General features: G+C 39.3%; 1 protein-coding gene, 1 long non-coding RNA gene and 1 other non-coding gene across 14 annotated transcripts in view; 1 reads left to right on the top strand and 2 right to left on the bottom strand.

Moving 5' to 3' along the window:
• The window catches only part of Acsm3 (acyl-CoA synthetase medium chain family member 3), a 25948-nt gene extending 15133 nt beyond the window's left edge, over positions 1-10815 (bottom strand). For 3 of the 9 annotated variants that reach the window (XM_048460550.3, XM_048460551.3, XM_048460545.3), the window contains exons 1-4: positions 10668-10814; positions 5599-5675; positions 4414-4687; positions 3577-3787 (exon numbers count right to left, since the gene is read on the bottom strand). In XM_048460550.3, coding sequence (XP_048316507.2) covers positions 3577-3787; positions 4414-4614 — 412 coding nt within the window. In that variant the 5' untranslated portion in view covers positions 4615-4687; positions 5599-5675; positions 10668-10814. Of the gene's footprint in view, positions 1-3576; positions 3788-4413; positions 4688-5251; positions 5372-5598; positions 5693-10609 lie in introns of all 9 variants that reach the window. The other 6 variants (XM_048460553.3, XM_048460552.3, XM_085693003.2 and 3 more) reach the window with 6 other exon arrangements.
• Positions 10238-10344, bottom strand: LOC125417231 (U6 spliceosomal RNA). Its single transcript, XR_007237082.1, has one exon. It is a non-coding gene; the product is annotated as a U6 spliceosomal RNA (small nuclear RNA).
• Positions 10816-16964: 6149 nt separating the features above from the next.
• Positions 16965-24480, top strand: LOC148121487 (uncharacterized). Of its 4 annotated transcripts, none has more exons than XR_015738444.1 (3): positions 16965-17208; positions 18645-20314; positions 23973-24480. It is a non-coding gene; the product is annotated as an uncharacterized LOC148121487 (long non-coding RNA). The 4 variants fall into 4 exon arrangements; XR_015738443.1 differs by lacking the exon at positions 23973-24480 and having other exon boundaries at positions 18645-18909; positions 19248-23864; XR_015738445.1 differs by lacking the exon at positions 23973-24480 and having other exon boundaries at positions 18645-18755; positions 19248-23864.
• Positions 24481-24577: the final 97 nt, after the last annotated feature.

Genomic DNA, 24577 nt, shown 5'->3' on the forward strand with positions numbered 1-24577 from the left:
AATCTTTAAGAGATAGTAGACGGCATTTACCTCTGGGTGTTTTTTACCATTCCCAAGTGATATGTGAATCAGAAACCCAGAAATCTATGTAGGTCTCTAGGCTGTGTGCCAGAGTTTTAGATTTAGAAGATGTTCAGAATTTGTTTCTGGCAAATTTTCAGTGATACCTATGCCACTGGGCCAATGTCACATTTTTAGAACCGCAGGTGAGCATTGCTCTTCTTCATTGCCAAGTACCTCCCTTGTTTTGAAGGCACATTAAAATTTGCTGGACTGCTCTGCCATTTAATGGTATCTTCTTAAACACTTAAAAGTTCCTTCAAAGGGTCAGAGAGATGGTCCAGTGGGTAAAAGTGCTTGCTGTTAAAGCATGCCAACCTGAGTTCAATGCCCACATCTCACGGTAGAAGGAAAGAACAGATTCCTGAAAGCTGTCTGATTTCCACATGCCACCTATACACCTGAATGCACACCACACACTCCCACCCCCCATCCCCCACCCCACACATACACACACACACACACACACACACACACACACACACACACACACCATAAACCCAAACAGCTGAAGCAAAACTTCCTTTAAAGTCACCTTACAATTACACTTCTCTAAATTTTCAAAGCATACCACATGTGAAAATGAAAATAGAAAAATTTATGGACAGCTTCTGTTTCCTATTTGCAAATAAGCAATATATGTCACTCTCTGTAAGAAACAGAATTAAACAATATGCTGAAGTCTCCTACCCCCGTTCTCACTGTCCCACAGTCACCCCCAGACAGCCCTTATCCAGACTATGTATTAACCATATCTTTGCCTTTCTTCATCTTGTTATCATCTATGTATAGAATCCTAAGCAATATACAAGTTCTATTAAGTGAAGGCTTCAATTTTCAGCTAGCTATAGTGGAATATTCCTTTACACTGTGTGAAGATGTGCCACTGTGATTGACTTAATAAAGAGCTTAATGGCCAATAGCTAGGCAGGAAGAGGTTAGGTGGCACTTCTGGGGACAGAGAGCCCCGGGCAGAAGAAAGGAAGAGCCGCCAGCCATACATGGAATAACCAGGATGGGCATAATGGAGATTAGGTATTGAGCATGTGGGAAAATGTAGATTTAAAAGTATGGGTTAAGTTATAAGAGTTAGTTAGAAACAAACCTAAACTGAGGCTGAGCTTTTATAATTAATAGTAAGTCTCTGTGTCATTATCTGTGAGCTGGCAGCCCAAAGAAAAACCCATTTACAACTAGTTAGTGTGTGTGTGTGTGTGTGTGTGTGTGTGTGTGTGTGTGTGTGTGTATTTTGAGTCAGAGTTTCTCTGTGTAACAGCCTTGGCTGTGTTGGAACTTGCTTTATAGACCATGGAGCCTTGAATACAAAGAGATTTACCTGCCTTTGCTGGGATTAAAGGTGTGTACCACCACACCTGGCTTTTAGGGTTTGTTTCAATGTGCGTGTGTGCTTGTGTCTGCGTTTTATGAGTATATGTACACATGTGTGTTCAGGTGCCCACAGAGGCCAGAAGAAGATATTACGTCATTTGGAACTTGAGTTCCAGGCATTTGTAAACTGCCTGAGCTAGGTACTGGTATCCAAAGCTCTGGTCCTCACAACTAAGCCACGGGTACTCTTAACCCCGAGTCATTTCCCAGCCTCTAGCTGTTCACTTATTAAGTGGGAGAAATGGCTATGCGCCACAAACATCAACATTCTTAAGATGACTGGATTTATGGTTCATTGTCTCCCTCTCATCTGTCTAAGGTAATTTGCTTTCTTTCCCATCAAGAGCCCCAGGAATCATGTTGGGATCGGGAAAAGTGGCCTCTGACCTGTTCTGCCTGGCTTATCCTAAAAGTGTACCCATCAGATTCTGCTTAAATATTTAAGATCCTGAGAGGAGTACCAGATGGCTCAAATGGGGTCCAGAGCCTGAAGCATCTGAATAGCAATCAAAGCTGCACATAGCCCGACTGGAGAGGAATGTTGGCAGAGAGGAATAAAGAGGCAGCACATAGGAAAGACACAGAGAAGGGGTGCAGTGGCTTCAGGAAAAACAGAGGAAGAGGCTCCTGGGTGGAGTCTGCCTACAAACCCCTTTGCTCTTTCTGTACCATTTTTCCCTCTGTAAGACTCTCCAGCGGCCATTCTATCGTCTTCCTTTATTGTACTAATATGAATGCATACCTGATCCTGCCAGCCAATCAGTGCTTCACTAAGAAAGTGAACATAAGGAACGATCATGAGTGCACTCATTTTGTAAAAAACTGTTTGAAAACAGGCTCTGCTTTTCCAATGTATAATTCATATGTGTATATGAAATAGAATATGTCAGCTATCCTCTAATGAAAGAGTAGCCTCTTAATACAGCGATATATTGTGACAATTAGAACATTAATTCAACAAATATTTTACTGAACATTTATTATCTGCTAAGCACGGAAGGTGCAAGATATGCTGTATTAATGGTCTTTTAGGAGCATACCTAACTCTCATGGGAACTGCAAATACTATGCCTAAAAAGATTAAATAGTAATATATACTACTTTAGGGTGCTGTGGTGGTTTGAATGAGAACGGCTTACATAGGCCCATTAATATTTGGCTTCCAATTGGTAGACTATTCAGGAAGGATTAGGAGGTATGGCCTTCTTGGAGGCAGTATTTCAATGGGGGTGGGCTCTGAGGCTTCAAACCAGAGGCCCAGTCTTGCCTTCTCTCTGCTTTCTGCTTGTGGATCAGATGTAAGCGCTCAGTTACTGCTCCAGCACCATGCTTGTGTCCCACCATAATGAAAATGTACTAACCCTCTGGAACTGTAAGCAAGCCACTAATTAAATGCTTTTCTTTTACTAGTGCCTAGGTCATAGTATCCCTTCCAGCAATAGAACAGTAGCTATAACAGGCATTTAAAGACAGTAGTATCTGTTTTGAGACACCAGGGTGTGGTTGTCTGAGAAGGTAACAGTAATCTGAAGATTGAGAGAACTGGAGAGATGGCCCAGAGGTTAGGAGCAGGACCCAGGTTCTATTCTCAGTACCCATGTTGGGGTTCACAACCATCCTTAACTTCAGTTCCCCAGAAATCTGATGACATCCTCTTTTGGCCTCTGCAGGCACCAGGCATGCACATAACATGCAGACACACATGGCAGGGAGAACACTCATACACATTAAATAATTACATCTTTAAAAACAAAAACAAAAGCAAAAAAGAAAGTGACACTTTCAAGTTGAGTAAGAGTTGGTCATGTACTTAGTTTTGAGGGAAAGACATTCCAAGCATAGCAAACAGTATAGAGAAAATTCAGAAGATGGGAATGACCACAAACATTAACTGAAAACATTAGCCATGATAAGGATACGGAGTCTAATAGTGGAGAGATTAAAAGAATGCTGAAATAGCTGTAGCCTTCTGAGATGTACCTATGACCCTTGGAGCATATCTGGCAAGTAGAGTTACTAAATGCTGCCAAACAAGCAAGCTGTACCCAGGTAAATAGCTCACGGTTACTTAGACGAGTGGATCAAGCTGCCCTGTTGAAATGTGATCAGAGTGTGAGCATTACTAACCTGTTCGCAGGCAGGCCACATTCGCTAGCCACCACTCTGGGATCTTGGGCAGAATCACCATTACTCGGTCTCCCCTTTGCAAGGAACAGGCTTCTGTGAGTATGTTGGCGAATTTCCTGGATAAAGATCCAAGTTCTTCAAAACCCCATCTCACTTCTCCTCCATTTCCATCTATCCACCAGAAGGCTGGGTTGGAAAGTCTCCCTCCAGCCTGAGGAAAGCACAGCCATCATGGACTTAGAGGTTGTTATACAGTTAAATTATATTTCAGCAGACTTAATGGAGCATACTCTCTGCAAAAACTCACAAGTCAGTTATTAGTCAGGACATACATGGAGTAAGTACAGACCACTCACAAGTTCTTATTTCTGCATGCTGGGAACCGTGCCAGTTTTTTGCGACCAGTCCTTTCTCATTTATCATGATAATTTTTCCCCAAAAGTTAGAATTTATAAATTTATACATTACCCCCATCTCCCCAGGGAAGTATCCATACTTCATTTCTTTTCATTTTGACTCTTGAAATCACTTTTTACTCCTTTTTGTTTAAAAGTGTGTGTGGATACATTACAAAAAGGATACATTAATACAACCTAGACTTTCTCAAACAGCCATGAAGGCTTTGTAGGCAAGATAAGACCTTGTTCAGGGGCTGTTCTGCACATTAGAGGACATCAGTACTGCCCCTCTATCCTTAGATGTCAGAAACAACTACTGACTTCCCCCTAACCACCCCTTTGTTTCCGTGAAACTCTCTACAGTCATTACTAACTACTCTTGGGGGCCATGATCGCTTGCGATTGAGTCACTGTAGTCTGGCTGGCATTTGTTCCATACCTTTTCCACACTGCTCCATTGGTCCAGGACATCTTTTGCAAAATTGAAATGCTCTGGAATCTCTAGTTTGAAGTCCTGTTTCATGGATTCATAGTTGGAAAAGTTCTGAGGGGTTGCTGTTCTGTAATCTTTATACAAGACTCTTAGAGGACCAGGAATTGCTAGGTGCTGCAAACACTTAGCATGACGTAACATTGCCATGGTGACAAAAGCTATCTAGAATCAGTGCTGTTGGATGTTTTAGCACTTGGGGTTTCCATGCAGACTAATCCAGCTAAAAGACAAGCAAAAATGACATGCGTTTAGTTTCGTTTGCAAAGTAGTAAGACCACAAAATACACATAAGTTTTACCATAATTCTTCATCATTACCCACTCAGTATCATTTTCTGGGCATTGGTATTTGCTTTGATGCTTTGTGTATTCTTTGTCATTAAAGCCTCAGAGAAACCCTGTAAAGTATGCACTGTTATTATCTGTGTCTACAGATGGCAGAAACAGCAAGAGCCATTGGCTGGATTCAGGCCCAGCCCATTCTCCTGACTACCCACACTATTGCTTTCCACATGCATTTCTCAACTTTTTGTGACTGTGCAGAGGCTTATGATCTAAGGCCATATCACACCCCACAGATTATCTACAGATGAGGAAACTAAGAGGAGCCTAGTGCCAACTGGGCCTGAAAGCACTGTCTATGTTTAGGGTCTGTCTGGTTTACAGGCTACAGTTCCCATGCTCCCAATAGGAGCCCACACTACTACTCTCGAGTCCAGGCTTGGAGCTATAATAACAGGGCTGCTGTGCAGGGAGCTCCTTCCCAGCCACCTACTACTCCTTACTTTTGTGGGAAGTCGTTTGATCACAATGTCATTTTATTTGGCCCAGGCTATTAAAAATACGGTTTTAGTGTTCCAGGGATTGTGACTGAGTTTCTTCTCCTTATGCTTCCCATAATTTTCCTGCAATAAAACATATACTGCTCTCATAATCATTACAGCATAATTGTAACTGTGATTCTAGCTGTGTGGTAGGGCAGCCTGGCTATATGGAATCATTTCTGTAATGATAAAGTGAACCAGGACAAGATACCAGGTATCAGCTAAACTGCATCCTACGTGGATGTTGTGGTTGGGCATCATGTTAATGCATTGGATGCATCTGAAACCCAGGCGCCCTGATGTCTCACCTGGTTGTGTGAGAAACTGACCAGTCCATGATCTTGAGCTTCTGAGATCATCCTGCTTGGGCCTCCTTGCTTTTCACCTTCAAAGAAAATGAACCTCAAACAGAGGAAACATCAGGCTTTACCTATTGTGTCAGGGCTCAAACTTGGGTCTTTGGATTCTCATTTGAATGGCTTTATTTTGGGCCAACAGGACTCCAACAGAGCAGTGGTTTGGTACCTTGTCTATGAATTGACTCACTAAGAAAGCTTTTTATAAAAACTTGAATGCCTGGATCATTGCCAATTAAGTCAGCATTTCAGGGAGTGGGCCTATACTATTTTTAAAATTTTCCTCAGATTGTAATGCATAACCCAAGTTGAGAGTCAGTCATTCAGAGCCTGGGATCTAGGAACCATCAGTACAACTGGAAGCTTGTCAGAAATGTACAGTTTTTGAGTCCCATTGCAGATCTGTTGAATTAGTGGATTTCAAACTTTTAACAAGATTTCCCAGGCAACAAGTTTCTATGTTCAAGTGAGAGAAACGATAGTCTTTAGGGTGTTGGCTAAGTCCATTGCCTATTTATCATACAATCACGGATTAGGTCTATTTACCACTTATTTAATTGTTACTCTGTTTGAATAGTAAACCACTATGAATCTCAGCTTTACATTTTATTAGTAAAGACACTGATAGAACCTCTGACAGAGAGGTATGTTTACCAAAGACTGAATTCAGTAATGCAAAATGTTCCCATGGCACCAACAAAGGTATGTGAATATTGGGCTTTATGGACCTTGCTTTTTTCTGTTGTGATATTCAACTCTTCCATAGAGGTTGGTAATACATAAATAAATAAACATGGTCAGTTTCTTCCAAACCCCTATCGATGAACACTGAACCTTGAATTGCATGCAGTTTTCATATGTTATGAAGTACTGTTCCACTTTTTCTTCCACAACTATTTAAAGATGTGAAAACCACTGTTAGTTCCTAAAGTTGTTAAAATGGACACCAGGCTGGATAATTTCACTGATTGTCGTTAGCTGATGGTATTGGACTGTAAATTCTGTGACTGTCATCCTCATACTTCTGTCCTGGGACTTATAACCACCTTTGATCCAAAGTGTATGGATTTCTGATCCAGTTTTTTGATCCAATTGAAATTAAAGTCAATTAAAAATAATTTGTTAACCTTTAGTTCCAAAACTTGCTAAGCAGAGGCAAACAGACTTCTGTGAGTTCAAAGCTAGCCTAGTTTATATAGTGAGATCCTGTCTCAAAAAGTAGATATAAAAATTAAAAATAAAGGGAATATTTGGTGAGCAAATAAATGACTTTTTCAGAAGGGAGAATTTTTAACTCTAGGGTTATAGTTGATCGAAGAGGTGCCTCAATGCTTTAACCAGAGTTATGTGATTACCCGCATCATCTACGTGAGGCAGTTTATGTTAATGTAAATACAATTGTAAAAATCAGCTCATTGCTAGTAACCCTCCAGCTAAGGTCTGGAGCCCTGTGCTTCCCTTCTCCATGACGTTCCAAGTTGCTGTGAGCTCATATGTGTGCCCACCCTGCTGTAGATCTGGGGGAAGTGGCTGGTGGTGATAAAAATAATCAAAACACATTGTATGAAATTTTCAAAGAACTAATAAAAATAAGGAAGTAAAACAAAAGAAAAATCGGCTCATTAGTTACAGGAGTTGTATTTCAAGAGCTTAATAGGCAAGTGTGGCTCAGGTCACCCTGCACTGGGCAGAACTGACGTAATGCCTTGCTGTTGTTGCAGCATTTGCTGAGGATCTGTCCGACTGACAGCTTAGAACTGAACTCCCAGAAAACGTTAAAAGAAAAATTGAAGGAGGAAATTTCCCAGGGTAAGACTTTCCTTCAGGTCCAGGGTTGGGAAAGCACCGCACAGAACTTTCTCTGACCTAATAGTTATGAAGAAAAAGCAATGCAGAAAAGCCACCTTTTTAGAACCGAATCACCCTGAGGCTGTTTCCCCAGGGTTAAGTCTTCGAGGTCCCAAATGTCATTCTGTTTGGGTCAGGGCCAGGTAGCAAGAGAGCAACTGGCTGGCTGTGTGCTAAAGCAACTACCTGGCCTCTTGGCTGTACTCCAACTTCTTAACAGAATTAGGATCAAGTTCTTTTGAGCCCTCCCACCCCCAACACACACACACACACACACACACACACACACACACACACACACACACACACCAGTGCTGAATGCTGAAGACTGAAAGTTTTGTCTAAAGGAGACAACACTAAGTTCTCAGAAGTAAACTTATCTTGGTTTTTACTTCTTGGTATAATGTCTTCAAATGATCCAAAACCCATAAAAGATACACATTGAAAACTGTCCCCATCCTGTCTTGAAGGGTTTGTATTTAACCCCAGTCTTATCTCCCAGGGTTGCTGTGCTTTTTGGCATCTCAAATATGACTGCTGACTCTCATTTCTCCACAGGCTATAAAGAACAGGCAGCCTAAATTCTCACCATTCCACCTACCCAATCCATTTTCACTAATGTGGTTTTAGAGGCCACTTCATATCAGTACATAGAGCTCTCTATTATATTAGAAAAAAGAGCTGCATTGCATTGTGTTGAACAGCTGGTAGTTCCCAATTGCTGATCACTTGAGCTGTCCCCTATTATTTTGCAATTTAAGTGAGAAATTGAAACCATCTATTCAAAATGAATGCCTTGATTCTTTCTCTTAATACAAATGTTTCTAAACAATAGTTAAGAAGTATAATGAACATTTCCTGGTCCAACTGAAACAAAGGGCAAGAATTTGGTCTGATCCTGACCCAAGCTTTGTAGGCTAATATGAGTCATTTATTTACTCAATGAATATTGACTGAAAATTTGAAATGTTGCAAATATAGACAATACATTGAGGGGATGAAAGAGACAGAGTCTTCTACTGTCATGGACTGGCAGGTACGTGTAAATGAGGTAACAAATAAATGTGTTTTGTTAAAGGAAAAGGAAAAATGGATACCAGGAGAAAAGACAGACTATTTTGGAAGGTCTCTTCAGGGACGCACCATCTTTGCTGAGCTCTGACAAGCTCTGACTCACTCTGACTCACAGTGCAGTGAGTGGCTGCACTGTGCTCAGCATTTTGCATTAGTTTTATTAAACACATTCTAGAGAAACACACTGCCCTCAAATCTATTCTTAGCCGACTGACTAGTACACCCATTCTTCCACCAGATACCTGAGACAGGCTTATATCAAATGCTGAGACTATATCTGTGAATATAACAAGGATAGGTCTGCCCCCTCCCCACAGAAGTTTCCAGACTATTAAACAACTGTGCAGATATTTACACTGGAGGTAAAAACAGTTTACTAGCTGATACCAAGCAGAATCAGAGTTCAGTATGATTTCTCCCCATTCTGTGTAATGGTTCTTTTTCATTCAGAATCTTTCACACATACATTGGTGTTGCCTCTGGTAAATTCCTCATGTCCCAGCAAACAGCCACCCACCCATGCTCATGCAAGAACCCTCATTTAACTCACTGGGTACAAAATAGACATGAAGGAGGTAGGGCTTGTTGGGGCTCGGCAGCTAGTTCCAGGACAGGCTCCAAAAATCTACAGAGAAACCCTATCTCAAAAAAAAACCAAATAGACATGAAGGGGGCGGGGCTCAGCAGGAGTGGGAAGGGGCTGGGGGCAATAATAGAGGGTGAATTTGATCAAAATATGTTATGTATGTATGAAATTGTCAACAAGTAGATTTTCAAAAAGAACTTATTTCAAACGAACATTAAAAATTTCACATTAAAAGAAAAGAACAGAAAATTGGTCAGTCAGTTAGAACTTAAACTTAACCTTTTTTTTTTCTCAAAAAGAAGTGTCAGGCAGGGTGGTTGTGGTGGTGCACACCTTCAATCCCAGCACTTGGGAGGCAGAGGCAGGTGGATCTCAGTGGGTTTGAGGACAACATGGTCTACAGAGCGAGTTACAGGATGTTACACAGAATACCTTGTCTTGAAATAACCAAAAAAAAGAAAAAAGGAAAAAAAAGGAAAAGAAAAAGTATCAACACCCCCTTATCAAAGTTATAATACTCTTTTTTCTCTGTAAGGCTTAGTCAGTTCCTGTCTTTTCAGTGATATTAGCATCTTACAAAGCCCCCTCTCCGGGTCTGTAAAATCCCTTGCAGATGAAAGAAAAGACCTCTTCTGCATAGTCAACCTGGGCTTTACACCAAGCCTCGGAAATGCTGCTAAGAAAAATTCTGAGGAAGGCACCACTGACTGGCCAAATGGGCTCTTGTAGTATTTAAAGTCTCGTCTGAGATACAGCTTTGGGTCCATGAAAATGGCAGGGCAGAGGGCTCTTCTATCCCCTACGTCTCCACAACACCCTTCCCCCTAGTTAGCCCAAAGAATGACAGCAGTTTGACAGATACACCAAGGACCCTGCCTTAACCCAACTCCCCAACACACGACATTAGAGTGTCCCCTGTCCTGGAGCGAACTTATTGTCATAGATTTCCTATCTCTATACTTCCCAAACATAAACTACGTAGAGGTAATTTGCATACTTTTGGATCTGTAGGAGATGAATTTCCATCTATCATTGAGCAAGGTGTGACCAAATAGACCAGAGAAACATTTGGCCCCTACTCATTTTTTTTATTTATGCTTCATGAATTTACATGTCATCCTCACGCAGGGGCCATGCTAATCTTCTCTGTGTTGTTCCAATTTTAGTATATGTGCTGCCGAAGCGAGCATCCCTACTCAATTTTTTTCTGAAACATTTTATCATGTAAACACACCTACACAATATTAAAAACTCAAACCTCACCAAAATGCCTAAGCTGAAAACTCAGCCGCTCTGCCTGCAGCCTCCTGTAAGTGCTCAATCCCCCACTACTTCCTCAATAGTGTTCCCACTGAGGAGCGCTGAGAGAAACACCTTTGGCTTCACAGAGCATTTTCCAGATTTACTGTTTTTTTTCTGAACATATATTACAAAGCAAGCAAATAGAATACTCACGAAAGTTAACAGTAGTGATAGCAGACCTGCTTCATGGAAGAGAGACTTGATTTCTTACCTCTGATTTAGTAGATCAAAGTAGTAGTAGTACTAGTAGTAGATCAAAGTGGAATTCTCCTTCCACTTTGTGACAGTCAGAGAGCTGGCAGCCCGAGTGCCTTCCCTTGCTTGATTGGTGGGCACACTGGAGGGTGGAGCATGGACATTTACATAACCCCGACCTGCCCTTCTTAACCCGTAATGACTTGTACACACAGCAGGCTTTTCATCAGCTGAGAAAGCTGTGTGCACAGGAGGGAAAGGTGTCCAAAGAGTTGCTGAGAATTGGAGAATTGCCAGAATTGGAGGCCCACACGTGTAGTCCCAGCCCTTCAGAGGTGGAGGCAGGGATTCAGGAGCTGTTGTGAGGGCTAGTCCTGTGAATGGCATAAGTTCTCAGAAAGAGGAAAGAACAATTGAAAGAGACGTAAAGGTATTCTGAAATGAATAAACACAGACCGTGAGGCTTGGGCAGGGTTGGTAAGAATGTTTAGTAACTGGGAAGAACTAAGAATCAACATTGTCAGGTCGCTTCAGTGTTTCTCAGCATATCAGTCATTTAGAGGACTGTAGGAAGCTCTGCCTCCCTGCGCTTCGGCCACAGCAGCCCCGCTACTCGCCTCAGACCCAACCATGTTCCAGCCTTGAGACCTTTGCACCCCCACTGCCTGAAACTCTTCCCTGAGAGCTTGTGGCCAAATCCTCCTTTGGGAAGATTCCCTGCCAGAGGTGCTTCCTTCACCACCTTCCCTAGGAGAGCACTCTTTTCCTTCTGACAGCCTTTTGCATATCCTATCATAAAGTTTGACAATAAGATTTGTTTTTGTTTTGTTTTGTTTTGTTTTGTTTGCTGCTGATGGATCATCTGACAAAAGTTAGCCATTCGGTAAATGTTTAATGTGGTATGTGAATAAATGTCTCATTCAGTTGTTTGTAGTAAAAATCCAACTCAAATTTAGTTAAAGACAGGAATTTCTATGATGGGCATGGTGGCACATGCTTTTAGTCCCAGCACTTGGGATACAAAGGCAGATGGACCTCTGCTGAGTTTGGGGCCAACTTGGTCTACACAGAAGGTTTTGTGGCTGGGTTGGTGTCCCAGTCCCACCCCTGGAAGCCTTGCCTGGTTACAGAGGATGGATAGTTTTTATAACTATACCTCTGAAGTCCAGCTAGATGTCAGGGATGGTGATGCCTCCAGATGTTTTTTTATTGTTCAGAATTGTTTTAGCTACCCTTAGTTTTTTGTTTTTAAATATGCAATTGAGTATTGTCTTTTCAAAGTCTGTAAAGAATTGTGTTGGAATTTTTATGGGGATTGTGTTGAATTTGTAGATTGCTTTTGGTAAGATGGCCATTTTTACTGTATTAATCTTACCTATCCATGAACGTAGGAGATTGCTGTGGGATAATGCTGTGGTACACTTTAAAGATTTGTCACTCATATAGGTTTAATAAAATGCTGATTGGTCAGTAGCCAGGCAGGAAGTATAGATGAGGCAACCAGACTAAAAGAATTCTGGGAAGAAGAAAGGCAGAGATGCAGTTGCCACACAGACACAGAGGAAGCAAGATGAGGATGCCTTACTGAGAAAAGGTACTAAGCCACATGGCTAAACATAGATAAGAATTATGGGTTAATTTAAGTTGTAAGAGGTAGTTAATAATAAATCTGAGCTAATAGGCCAAACAATTTATAATTAATATAAGCCTCTGTGTGTTTCTTTGGGACTGAATGGCTGCAGGATCAGGCAGGGCAGAAACTTCTGTCTACAGGAGATCTTTCCAACTTCTGATATCTTCTCCTAGTCTTTCTTCAAAGACTTTAAGTTTTTACTATATGGGTCATTCGCTTGCTTGGCTAGGGTTACTCCAAGATATTTTATATTGTTTCTGGCTATTGTACAGAGTGTTGTTTCCCTGATTTCGTTCTCAGTCTGCTTGTCATTTGTATATAGAAGGGCTACAATTTTGTGTTTGTTTTTGTTTTTCCGGATAGGGTTTCTCTGTGTAGTTTTGGAACTCACTCTGTAGAGCAGGCTGTCCTCAAACTCACAGAGATCCACCTACCTCTGCCTCCCAAGTGTTTGGATTAAAGATGTGTGCCACCACTGCATAGTGGATTTTTTTTAAAGTAAATCTTGTATTGAGTCACATCATTGAAAGTGTTTATCAACTGTAGGAGTTCCCTAATAGAATTATTGGGGTTGCTTTATTTTATTTGTATACTACAAATAAAATATACAAAATAAGATATAGTAGAGCAGTAAGATGTAATTGCTATGCTAATAATTGACGCTTATATGTTTTATATCATTTTATACCTTAGATAATTTACCATTAAGAAATTACGTTGAAGCTGGGTGATGGTGGCTCACGCCTTTAATCTCAGCACTTGGGAGGCAGAGACAGGCTGATCTCTGTGAGTTCAAGGCCAACCTGGTCTACAAGAGCTAGTTCCAGGATACGCTCCAAAGCTACAGAGAAATCCTGTCTCAAGAAAAAAAAAAAGAAAGAAAAGAAAAGAAAAAAGAAAAAGAAATCATGTTGAATCCCTTCATGATAAAGTTCTTGGAGAGAGCAGGAATACAAGGAACATACCTAAACATAATAAAGGCAATATACAGCAAGCCAACAGATAACATCAAATTAAATGGAGAGAAACTCAAAGCGATTCCACTGAAATCAGGAAAAAGACAAGGTTGTCTCCTCTATCCATATCTTTTCAATATAGTACTTGAGGTTCTAGCTAGAGCAATAAGACACTAAAAGGAGATCAAGGGGATACAAATTGGAAAAGAAGACGTAAAACTCTCACTATTTGCTGATGATATTATAGTTTACATAAAGGATCCCAAAATTCTACTAAGGAACTTCTACAATTCATAAACACCTTCAGTAATATAGGAGGATACAAGATTAACTCAAAAAATTCAGTAGCCCTCCTTTACACAGATGATAAATGGACTGAGAAATGAATCAGAGAAATATCACCCTTCACAATAGCCACAAATAGCATGAAATATCTTGGGGTAACTCTAACCAAACAAGTGGAAGACCTGTATGAGAAGAACTTTAAATCTTTAATAAAGAAATTGAAGAAGAAACCAGAAAATGGGAAGATCTCTCATATTCTTGGATGGGAAGAATTAGCATAGTAAAAATGGCAATCTTAACAAAAGCAATCTACAGATTCAATACAATGCCCATCAAAATCTCAGCAAATTTCTTCACAGACCTCAAAAGAACAATACTCAACTACATATGGAAAAAAATCCAGGATATCCAAAACAATCTTGTACAATAAAGGAACTTCTGGAGGCATCATAATCCCTGACTTCAAACTCTACTACAGAGCTATAGTACTGAAAACAGTCTGGTATTGACATAAAAACAGATAGGAAGACCAATGGAATCAAATCCAAGACCCAGATATCAGTCCACACACCTATGAACACCTGATTTTTGACAATGAAGCAAAAAAATAAAATAGAAAAAAAGCATATTCAACAAATGGTGATGGCATAATTGGATATCAACATGTAGAAGAATGAAAATAGATCCATATCTATCAGCATGCACAAAACTCAAGTCCAAATGGATCAAAGACCTCAACATAAAACCAACCAAATTGAACCTCATAGAAGAGAAAGTAGGAAGTACGCTTGAACACATTGGCACAAGAGACCACTTCCTAAATACAATTCCAGTATCACAGACACTGAGAGAAACAATTAATAAATGGGACCTCCTGAAACTGAAAAGCTTCTATAAAGCAAAGGACATGGTCAACAAGACAAAATGGCAGCCTACAGAATGGGAAAAGATCATCACCAATCCCACACAGGACAGAGGCTTGATCTTCAAAATATACAAAGAACTCAAGAAATTGGTCATCAAAAGAACAAATAATCCATAAAAAAATGGGGTACAGACCTGAACAGAATTCTCATCAGAGGAATCTAAAATAACTGAAAGACACTTAAAGAAATGCTCAACATCCTTAGACATCATAGAAATGCAAATCAAAACATCTCTGAGATTTCATCTTACACCTGTAAGAATGGCCAAGATAAAAAACACTGATGACAACTTATGCTACAGAGGTTGTGGGGTAAAGGGAACACTCCTGCATTGTTGGTGGGAGTGCAAACTTGTACAAACAGTTTGGATTTTAGTATGGTGATTTCTCAGAAAATTAGTAAACAACCTATCTCAAGACTCAGCAATACTACTTTTGGGTATATACCCAAAGGATGCTCAGTCATACCACAAGGACATGTGCTCAACTATGTTCATAGTTGCATTGTTTGTCATAGCCAGAACCTGGAAACAGCTTAAATGCCCCTCAATTGAAGAATGGATAAGGAAAATGTGACACATTTTCACAATGGAGTACTAAAAGAAGAAAAAAATAATGACATCTTGAAAGTTGTGGTTAAATGGATATATCTAGAAAACATCAAATTTAGTGAGTTAACCCAGACACAAAAAAGACAAATATTATATGGACTCACTCATAAGTGGCTTTTAGACATAAAGCAAAAAAAAAGCAGCCTACAATTCACAATCCCAAAGAACCTAAACATACATGTATCTAAAGAACATGGGAAATAGAAAAAGACAAGATCTCCTGAGTAAATTGGGAGCACGGAGACCATGGGAGAGGGTTGAAGGGGAGGGGAGAAGAAAGGAGGAGAGTGGAGAAGAATATGTAGCTCAATAAAACATTTTTTTTAAAAAAAAAGTACAAAATAAGTAAATAGACAAATAAATAACGCTGCTGCTAAAGCAGCGGCTCCTAGAATTAATCTCTTCTTTTATCAGCTACTTATCTTCATTCCTCTTCATCTCCTACTGGAATTACATATTAATAAAATGATGGTATTACAAAAGTTTCTGCATGTCAATGATCAGTAACTCATTATTTTCAAGAAATTAGTTAGAAATAATGGGGGAAGCATGTCTTAACTTCCTGGCAAAGAACCTATGAAAATCATTGTGCCACTAAAAAAAGAAGGTTGATTATTAGTTCCACACTGGTAATAATTGGCAGATTGCATTAGCATGTTATTCAGTTTTTATAGATTATTATTACCCAAAACATTCCTGATGTGGGATTCCCCTCTGTTTGCTGTGAATATCATTGGTTAATAAAGAAGCTGCTTTGGGCCTATTGCAGTACAGAATAGGGCAAGGTGGGAATTCCAAGCAGATAGGGAGGAAAGAGTAGGTGGAGCCAAAGAGAAGCCACGTAGCTGCAGCATCAGAACCTTGTCGATAAACCACGAGCCTCATGGTAAGATATAAAATAATAGAAATTGGTTAATTTAAGATATAAGAGCTAGCCAATAAGAAGTGTGAGCTAATAGGCCAAGCAAGGTTTTAATAATACAGTTTCTGTGAGATTATTTCAAGTCTGGGTTGTGTATATTATGCTATTTTCTTTGAATTTTTTGACTGTGAATGAGCTAAGTACAGAGGGACATTTCATTTTATAGGCTGCTAAGCTAAATCAATATATATATATTTAAAGGATATGTTTCTTTGGAAAAGAGGTTCTGCATTTGTTTCCACAGGGAATGAGAACCTTTGGATTCTTTCCAGATTAACATGGTTTGATAGGGAGTAAGGTCCCCCTGAAAGATCTCCGTAAGCCCCAAAATTACTTTGCTCAACAAAAAGCAGGAAGCAGTTTGGAGAGAACTATACCCAAATACCCAAACATTGTTTATAAATGTTTGCTTTCATTTAAAGGGGGATGTGCTATAGAGATTTGCATTGGTATGGATCTTGGTTTATTGATACAAATTTAAGGTCAATTTTGTTATATATATATATATATATATAATATATATAAATAAATATATATATATAAATGAACAGAAGAAAATATTTACTTCTCTTGCTTGTCTAATTAATGTTTAAATTAATGTTTAATTTTCATAATGAATGAAATAAAAACAAAGATTCATGATTTTGAACTATTTTATTGGTTATGCTCTTGTCTGTTTATCATTACTGAAAATTTGGCTCTCCTCTTTAAGTTGCTTTCTGAAAATTCTTGGTTTAATTCTATAAAAATGTAACACCTGAAAAAGAGCAGGTTGTTAACTTATTAAATAATGTTATTACTAAGGTAAAAGTTCATAAAAAGAATCTCTTACTGATAAAGAACCTGCAAAAGTTATTTTTCTACTAAATAAAATGCAGGTAATTTTTTTCCACACTGTTAATAATTGACAAGTAGCCTTAACATGTAACTTGGTGTAGTGGCATTTCATTTGGATTTTAATAAATAAAGCTTGCCTGAAGATCAGAGAGTAAAACAGCCACACTGGTCAGCTTTACAGACCAGGCAGTGGCAACACACACCTTTAATCCCAGAAGCCACACTAGTTTGCCGTAGAAACCAGATGGTGCATGCCTTTAATCCCAGTGGTGTATGCTTTTAATACCATCTTTAGAGAAGAATATAAGACAGGAGGAGACAACTCACAGATACAGTCACATTCTGAGATTCTTGGAGGCAAGATCGCCATTTTTGGACTGAGATCGAGGTAAGAGTTAGTGGCCAGCTGCTTTGCTTTTCAGATCTTCAGGTTGAACCCCAATATCTGTTTTTGAGTTTTTATTAATCATGCTTAAACTTGGGATCTATTAAAAGGATCCTCTTTTAAAAATTTTATAAAAATACTCCATGAGTATTGCCTAAAGTTACCTCTTAAAATCCTTTACTGTTTTTAATGCTTTTATAGATGGCTTATATAAAAAAGACTATGCAAATAGAAGCTGTTGATAGAATTGCCCAATTGCTATTGCTTCCATATCTTAAAAATAGCTTCAGTGTGTAGAGCAGAGGGTTTGGAAGTACTGGGAAAAGGGCATTTTGGCAAACAGTCATCAATGATGAAAGGCCCAAATTAAAAATATAACTAAATGGGATTGAGATCGAAGGATTATTGGATTCAGGTGCTGATGTACCTATAATTTCTCAGGAATTATGGAATCCCACCTGACCTTTACAAAGAGTTTCTATTCAATTTTCAGGAATTGAAACAGTATCTAATGTAAGACAAAATGTGGAATGAGTTAAATGTATAGAACCTGAAGGGTAGGAAGAGGTATTAAAGCTTTGTGTAGCTAATATAGCCATGAATTTATGGGGGAGAGATTTGCTTCAACAATGGAGAGTTCAAATTAATATTCCTACAACTTCTAAACACCTCATAAAATGATGTTTAAAATGAAATATTTTCCTAAAAAAGATGTTTAAAAATTACAAGGAAAAGTCACAGACTATGCAGGTTATTCAAAGGCAAGATAGGACAAAAATTGAGTATCCAAATTTGGAGTAGGGGACACTGCCAGAAATCTGACAGTTCTGTTTTTAAAATGGTTAACTAATCATCTTGTATGGATAGAACAATGACCCTTAACTAAAGAAAAATTGTAGCTGCTTGTGTAACTGTATAGGCACAATTAGATGCTAAAACATATTGAGGAAACTACAAGTTCTTGGAATTCTTCTATATTTGTAATTTAAAAAATCTGAAAATGGTAAATGTTCACTGATTTGAGAGCTGTAAACATAGTTATCAACCTATGGGTATGGGTCCTTTCCAGTCTGGAGCTCCTTTACGTTCTTTATTACCTAAAGCATGGCCTATAATAGTTGTTGATTTAAAAGTTTGCTTCTTTACTATTCCTTACAAGAACAGGATAGAGAAAAATTTGCTTTTGCAGCTCCTACTTTTAATAATCCTCAACCAGTAAAATGATATCATTGGAATATTCTTCCCCAGGGAATGTTAAATAATCCAACTTTATGTCAATGTTTTGTAAATCAACCACGGGAATTGTTATGTAAACAATGCACTCAGTCTATTATTTATCATTATGTAGATGATTAATGGCGAATCAATCCCACACCAGTTATGTTTTAAGGGGTTATTTATTTTGGGGGGTAAAACTTACATACACCATAAACCGTCAGGAAGGGAGCCTAGTCGCTGGAGCAGGAGCCGGGAGCAGGAATCGGGACCAAGCGCAGGAATCTTGGAACAGAGAAATGACAGCATCTACAATGATGATGAACATACAGGTGGTAAGAAAAACATAAAATGGGGGCAGGGTTCTGTTCTTGTCTCCACAGGAAAACGCTCGTCTTTGAAAAATTCAAAGGACCCTGGATGTTTGAATACTGACAGATGGAAAAATAACTACCCAATATGGATTATCAAGAAAACTGAAAAGGTTCTGTGAGTATGAAGCTCTGGAATATACTACATCATATTTCTGAATTTATAGAGCTGGTTTTGGAGTTGGACTCTTGTCTCGGTCCCTCCAAGACGGTTGTTAAGAGAAAAACCCAGAGTTTCTGGAGTTTCTGTCTTATGTCAAGAGCCATGATATGAGACAGAAAGAAATATGACTTTAGAAAACATCTTTGTTTTTCTTCATATCTATCATACGTTTCATTGAATGTGTCTATCATACCTTTCATTGAATATATGTTTGCATATGTCTATATAATTAATGTTGAAATTTTCCACAATGAACAATGAGTTCTTTCTACACTGACATTTGATGTTTCCAGGAAGAAGATGGGACCCCCATAACAACAACCCCACTCAATTGATATGACGTCATGATACTGATAGTGCTACTACAAGTCCTGTTTTGGGTATCAGCTGCACAGATGATTCCAACTTGGTTAGCTGAAATGGTGCACATCTTGTACAACATTCTGGCCAGACCTCCACAAAATACTCAGAGACTGTTTGCAATTTTAAAAGACATTGACCTTGAAATTTAACCATCATTTTATTTTCACAGGATCCTCCAGAAAGAACCTCACCCCTATGACAGCTGGAAGTAATTCTAGAGGACGATGTCCCCTCTCTCAGCAAAGTTTGTCCTCAGGTTTAGGAACAATATTTAGGGATTGATTATAATTAGTATACGGTTGAGAGTTGGGAAAGGAATTTTATAAGCTCAGGGATCTTTTGGGGAAAAAAGGGGGGGATAATTGGATAGATAATAATGGTATTTGTGAGTTATTGTTTATAGATAATTACATCGGCATATATTGAATATTGTATGTATGCATGCTTCTACCTGTTTAAAACATTTTTATGTATTGATATATATTGTATTGATATATGTATACCATATTGCAGTGTACATTTCTACCTCTGATTAAGATACTCATATATTGTTTATGTATTGATATTTATTGTTTACATTTGGAGGTCATTGTCCTCATTTATTGCACAGTTGTTTATTCTCTTAGTCTTTAAGTTAGATACATGTTAAGAATTGTAGATCAATAGTCATCTATGTCTGTCATATTTATGGTTAGACTAATCAGGTTCTTTAGATACATAGAGATTATATTCTGTATAAATAGTCTTCAACCTCTTCGAAGAGCTATAGAAAATGGCATTTAATTTAATCTTAGAGTTCTGTGTAGTGAGACACAGTCCCTCCTGGCAACACCGACGTATTCCTGAGAGATTGTTAAGCACCAGAGACATTCCACTTGGAGATTGTCTTCTTGACAAAACCGGCCTCTGGGCAAGGAACTGCCCATACCTCAACTACTGACAAATACACGATATCTGGAAATGGATAAGCAGAACTGTCCAATCTTACCAAGACAGGGTAAGACGGTTTTGAAAAATCTCTTGCCTGTTAAAAATAATCTGTCAGTTATTCTAGGCCTTAGTCAAAGTTGGTTGCTTCAATGCTGCAAACAGGTCTTTGGTGATTGCCCAGGTAGCCAGTTGTCTCTGGGATTTGTTGCATGTTTTGGAAGTTCTTTGATTGCACTTCCTAATTACTCAGGTAACATTATTTCCCTTCTCGGGTCTTCTATGGGGTTGAAGACTAGATAAATGTAGCTACTTTCCTCTCATAACTTGGCCAAGTTATTTATTATACAAGACTTTAGCTAGTTAGAATAGGATATTTGTACTTATTGTATATAATTGTGTAGGTTTGTACTTACTGTATATAATTTCATAGTAGGCTTAGAACTCTCTTACTTAAACAAAAGGGGGAGGTGCTGTGGGAGTATTTTCCACTGCTTCAGCCAATAGTCGCTGAAGCACAAGCCCACGGTGCTGCAGGAATGCCTTCCGCTCCGTCAGCCAATAGCCGCTGAAATACCAGCCCACTGGGGCGTGGTATATTTCTCTTTTAAAAAGAGCCACAGATCTCGGCTTGGGCCTCTTGGTTCTGGCTCCTGCTCCCGGCTCCTGCTTCAACGACTAGGGTCCTTTCCTGACGGTTTGTGTGTATGCAAGTTTTACCCCCCAAAATAAATATCCCTTTAAAACCTAACTGGTGTGGGATTGATTAGCTATTATAGGAGTGATGGAAGAGAAGACAGACAGACAGACAGAGATTCATAGAGAGGAAGAGAAAGAAGAAGAGAGGAGTAGGTGGAGTTTCACTTTTTAAAGGGACAGGGTATCGCCTGTCACACACGTACTTGACACACTATCAGATCCTGGTGGGGCCAGGTTTGTCTGGATGCTAACAATAAGGATAGATTACATAATGCTTTACTAACTTTAAATTTTTTAAAATGCCAATGAAACGGGGACAACAGCTGGGGAAAGGCATTGGATCATAGAAAAAACTGCTGCATTAAATCAGCCTGTGAACTACAAGGATGCCTTGATATCAGTATGGAAAACAGGGTAGATGTCATGCTGGGGCTGAGGTTATGCTTAGGTTTCTTCAGATGAGAAGTTGTGGATACCATCAAAATTAGTAAAACTTAGACATGAGCGAGAGAGGCCTCCTGAATGACTTAACTGCTGATATGGATATCACAGCTCTTGGGAGAAAAGAGAAGGCCTTTGAAACAGACAGCTGATCCTCCTACAAGGGACAGCTTAAGAAATTAAAGAACGAGAAACAACAGTTAGACAGGCAAAGAAACATTTGAATGCTACAACATTGTTCATCGCTATGCTGTTTGTGATAACTGTACAAGTAACCAGGACTGATCATACTTACTGGGCGTATAATACCAACCCTCCACTTAACAAAGGAGTAAATTGGGGAGATATGCATATTCCTGTTGTATTCAGTGAATCCTCTTGGCTCCCTGGTCCTAAACTGAGGGAAGAGGGCAAGGAGATTATAAATTATACTGTGGGAGTGCAAGGAATTCTTATTCATATGGGTAATAGAACTCACTGTCTAAATATAACTTTTCCATTTTGGCTCTCTTTACTTATTCATAGTACTGCTTAGAGTTTTCATGATACACTTTATATGCTTCATGCATTTGGTTTTAGGGGACAGAAAATTAATATTACTAGTTCTATAAATCTATCATCTTGTGAGAGGTGGATTACCAACAAAGAATTTGACTGGGTACATTTGCAACAATGTAAAGATAAAAATCCTCGAGTGCCTATTAACATCTCCCACGGAGAGGTCATTAATTGGAGCCCTTACGACTTCTCTTGAGGAAAATATTCTCACCCAGAGTTAAGATGGTAGCAGTATAGTTTGAATGGAACTTTAGAAATTAGCTCTAGTGTTGATGAACCTATCCAATGGCATGGAGTTGGAATGTCAGGCTCTATGTTACAATTTGTCAATTCAGTACAGACTAATTTGTGGAAATTGGGAAGTGCCTTATGCCCTCTTAAACTCTGGAAAGTTAAATGTTGATGATGTTGAGTATACTTTGTCCTTTAGACTGAATCAAAGTCACACTTTCGTAGCATGTGCACCACTACCTTATATATTATTGAAAGAACCTATACAATGGCAGCTTGATAATTATAGTATCACTTGTGAACATTGTACTCTCCATATGTGCTTTATTCTAGTATGTTATTGGATGTCACTTCCAAAGTTTATATATTCTTAGAGCAAGGTCAGCTGTCTGGATACCGGTAAACTTGTTAAGGCCATGACAAGACTCGCCTGTGCTCTTTCTAGTCCAGAAACTCACTGAGAGAATATTAAAAAGAACATGTCAGATGATTGGACTGATTATTGCTGTGGTTATAGGAATTATTGCATTGACTGCTTCTGCTGCAACAGTCAAAATAGCCCTTCCTAAAGAAATTCAAACTGCTGAATTTGTTAGAGATTAACATCAGCATTCTGCAGAACTTTGCGCTCAAGAGAATAAGATAGTGAGATGATTAATTAAATAGCTGACTTGAGACAAACTGTGTTACCTTTGGGATATCAGTTAGAGACTTTAAAGGAACTAATTAAGTGAAAACGGGATGGAAATGTTACAATTTACTGTTTTACACCTTTAAGGTTTAACGAAAGCAAGTGTGTTTGGGAAAAGGTTAAAATGCGTTGGTTGAGTAACCCTAACACTTCTCTGTTGGGACCATTTGGAGTCCTGGCCTCCAGTTGCTCTCCCCCGCTGGTGAACTTTACTTGGCATTCTGATTTGAGCTACCGAAAGTTGTGTCCAGCTCTGCTTCCTGAGCACGTGTTGCCTTGGCCTTGATTGAGGATCAGGGGATGAGGTTTTCACTGTTGGCCCACCTGACTGTGTTGGGTATATAAGCCTCCGTGGTTCTATTCAATAAAGGGCTTCTTTTCCAGTGACTAGAGGTGTGTGTGTGTGTGTGTGTGTGTGTGTGTGTGTGTGTGTGTGTGTGTGAATCCTGACGTCCTTCCCTTGGGTTTCATTTCCAGGCCGTGCAGGCATGGCACTTCTCAAATGATTTGTGGGTGAAGTTAATTAAGTGACCTGATGTATCTGGAGTGGATGTTACAGAAACCCTTGCAGATATCATATCTTCATTTAATCCTTTGAATCATTTAATAAGTTTTCTTATTCTAGCAATTGTTATACTTGTTTTTGCCATAGAAATCTTAGCGACTTTCAAGTGTATTCTGACTTATGTACGTAAGACTATGAGACAACACAAGAGAGAAAAGGCTGCCTTCACTGTCCAGCTGCATAACCTGCAACGTAGTTAAATGAGCTTAAGCCAAAGGGGGAAAGATTTAGCAGAGTCACTGTATCTGGGGTGGATATTAGAATGAACTACTGTTTTTAAAAGTACTTTGACCTTGAAGAATCATTGTGGGAAACAGTGATTGTTTTGCTGAAGGAGCCTTGTACCTATGACAGTTGTTACATCTCAGCCACAGCTGGGGCTCTTGTATTATTGTGTATTGCAAAGGACTCACAATAAAGGACTAGAGTCATGAAGGTATGTGATGCTCTCCTTTTGTAAGACGTAAATTAGATTAGGGACCTTGGTATGAGGAAATACTTTGTGTAACTTTCAATAAATAACGCCTTTGTATGGTTTTTCAGGGCTCAGTCCATCAGAAGAGGCTGGACCTTCCTGCTACCACATAGACCTTAAAATTTCAGGATAGAGTGCCTTCTTCACTGGCCTGCGCTACACGGTGCTCCCAGACAGAACAGCTTACATACGGCACTCCCATATGTTAGGACTTGAGTGTCTAACAGAAGCATGCAGAAACAGATGAATACAGTAGCTCTAGTATTAATATAGGCACATTTTACAACCCAGTGGCACCAGGGTCTGCTTTCACTGAATTCCTTCAGCTTCCCGTGTCTTGTTTTTCTTTGCACATCTGGTGTAGTCTCACAGCACCACCAGAGGAAATTGTATTGGATATGCAGATTTGTAAAGACACAAACCCCCTAAGAAACGTTGGCTTATTATTAGGACAATAAACTTCATGACCTGCTGATGGCCCGACCGCCGAATTTTAGATAGTGCCTAGCACGATAAACATTAACTTTAAAAAAAAATCAGTGAATATGAATGAGTAAATAAACCAGTTCTTCGTGAGAGCGTTTTAAGTCCAGTTAGAGTCCAAATTCTACGTTTACACGCTGGCTCCGCCTTGAAGCGGCTGTCACTCCGCGCGAGGGGCGGGACGGGGCGG

Source organism: Myodes glareolus, chromosome 7, assembly GCF_982192425.1.
Source record: "Myodes glareolus chromosome 7, mMyoGla1.1, whole genome shotgun sequence".
In the NCBI taxonomy this organism is placed as follows: domain Eukaryota; kingdom Metazoa; phylum Chordata; class Mammalia; order Rodentia; family Cricetidae; genus Myodes; species Myodes glareolus.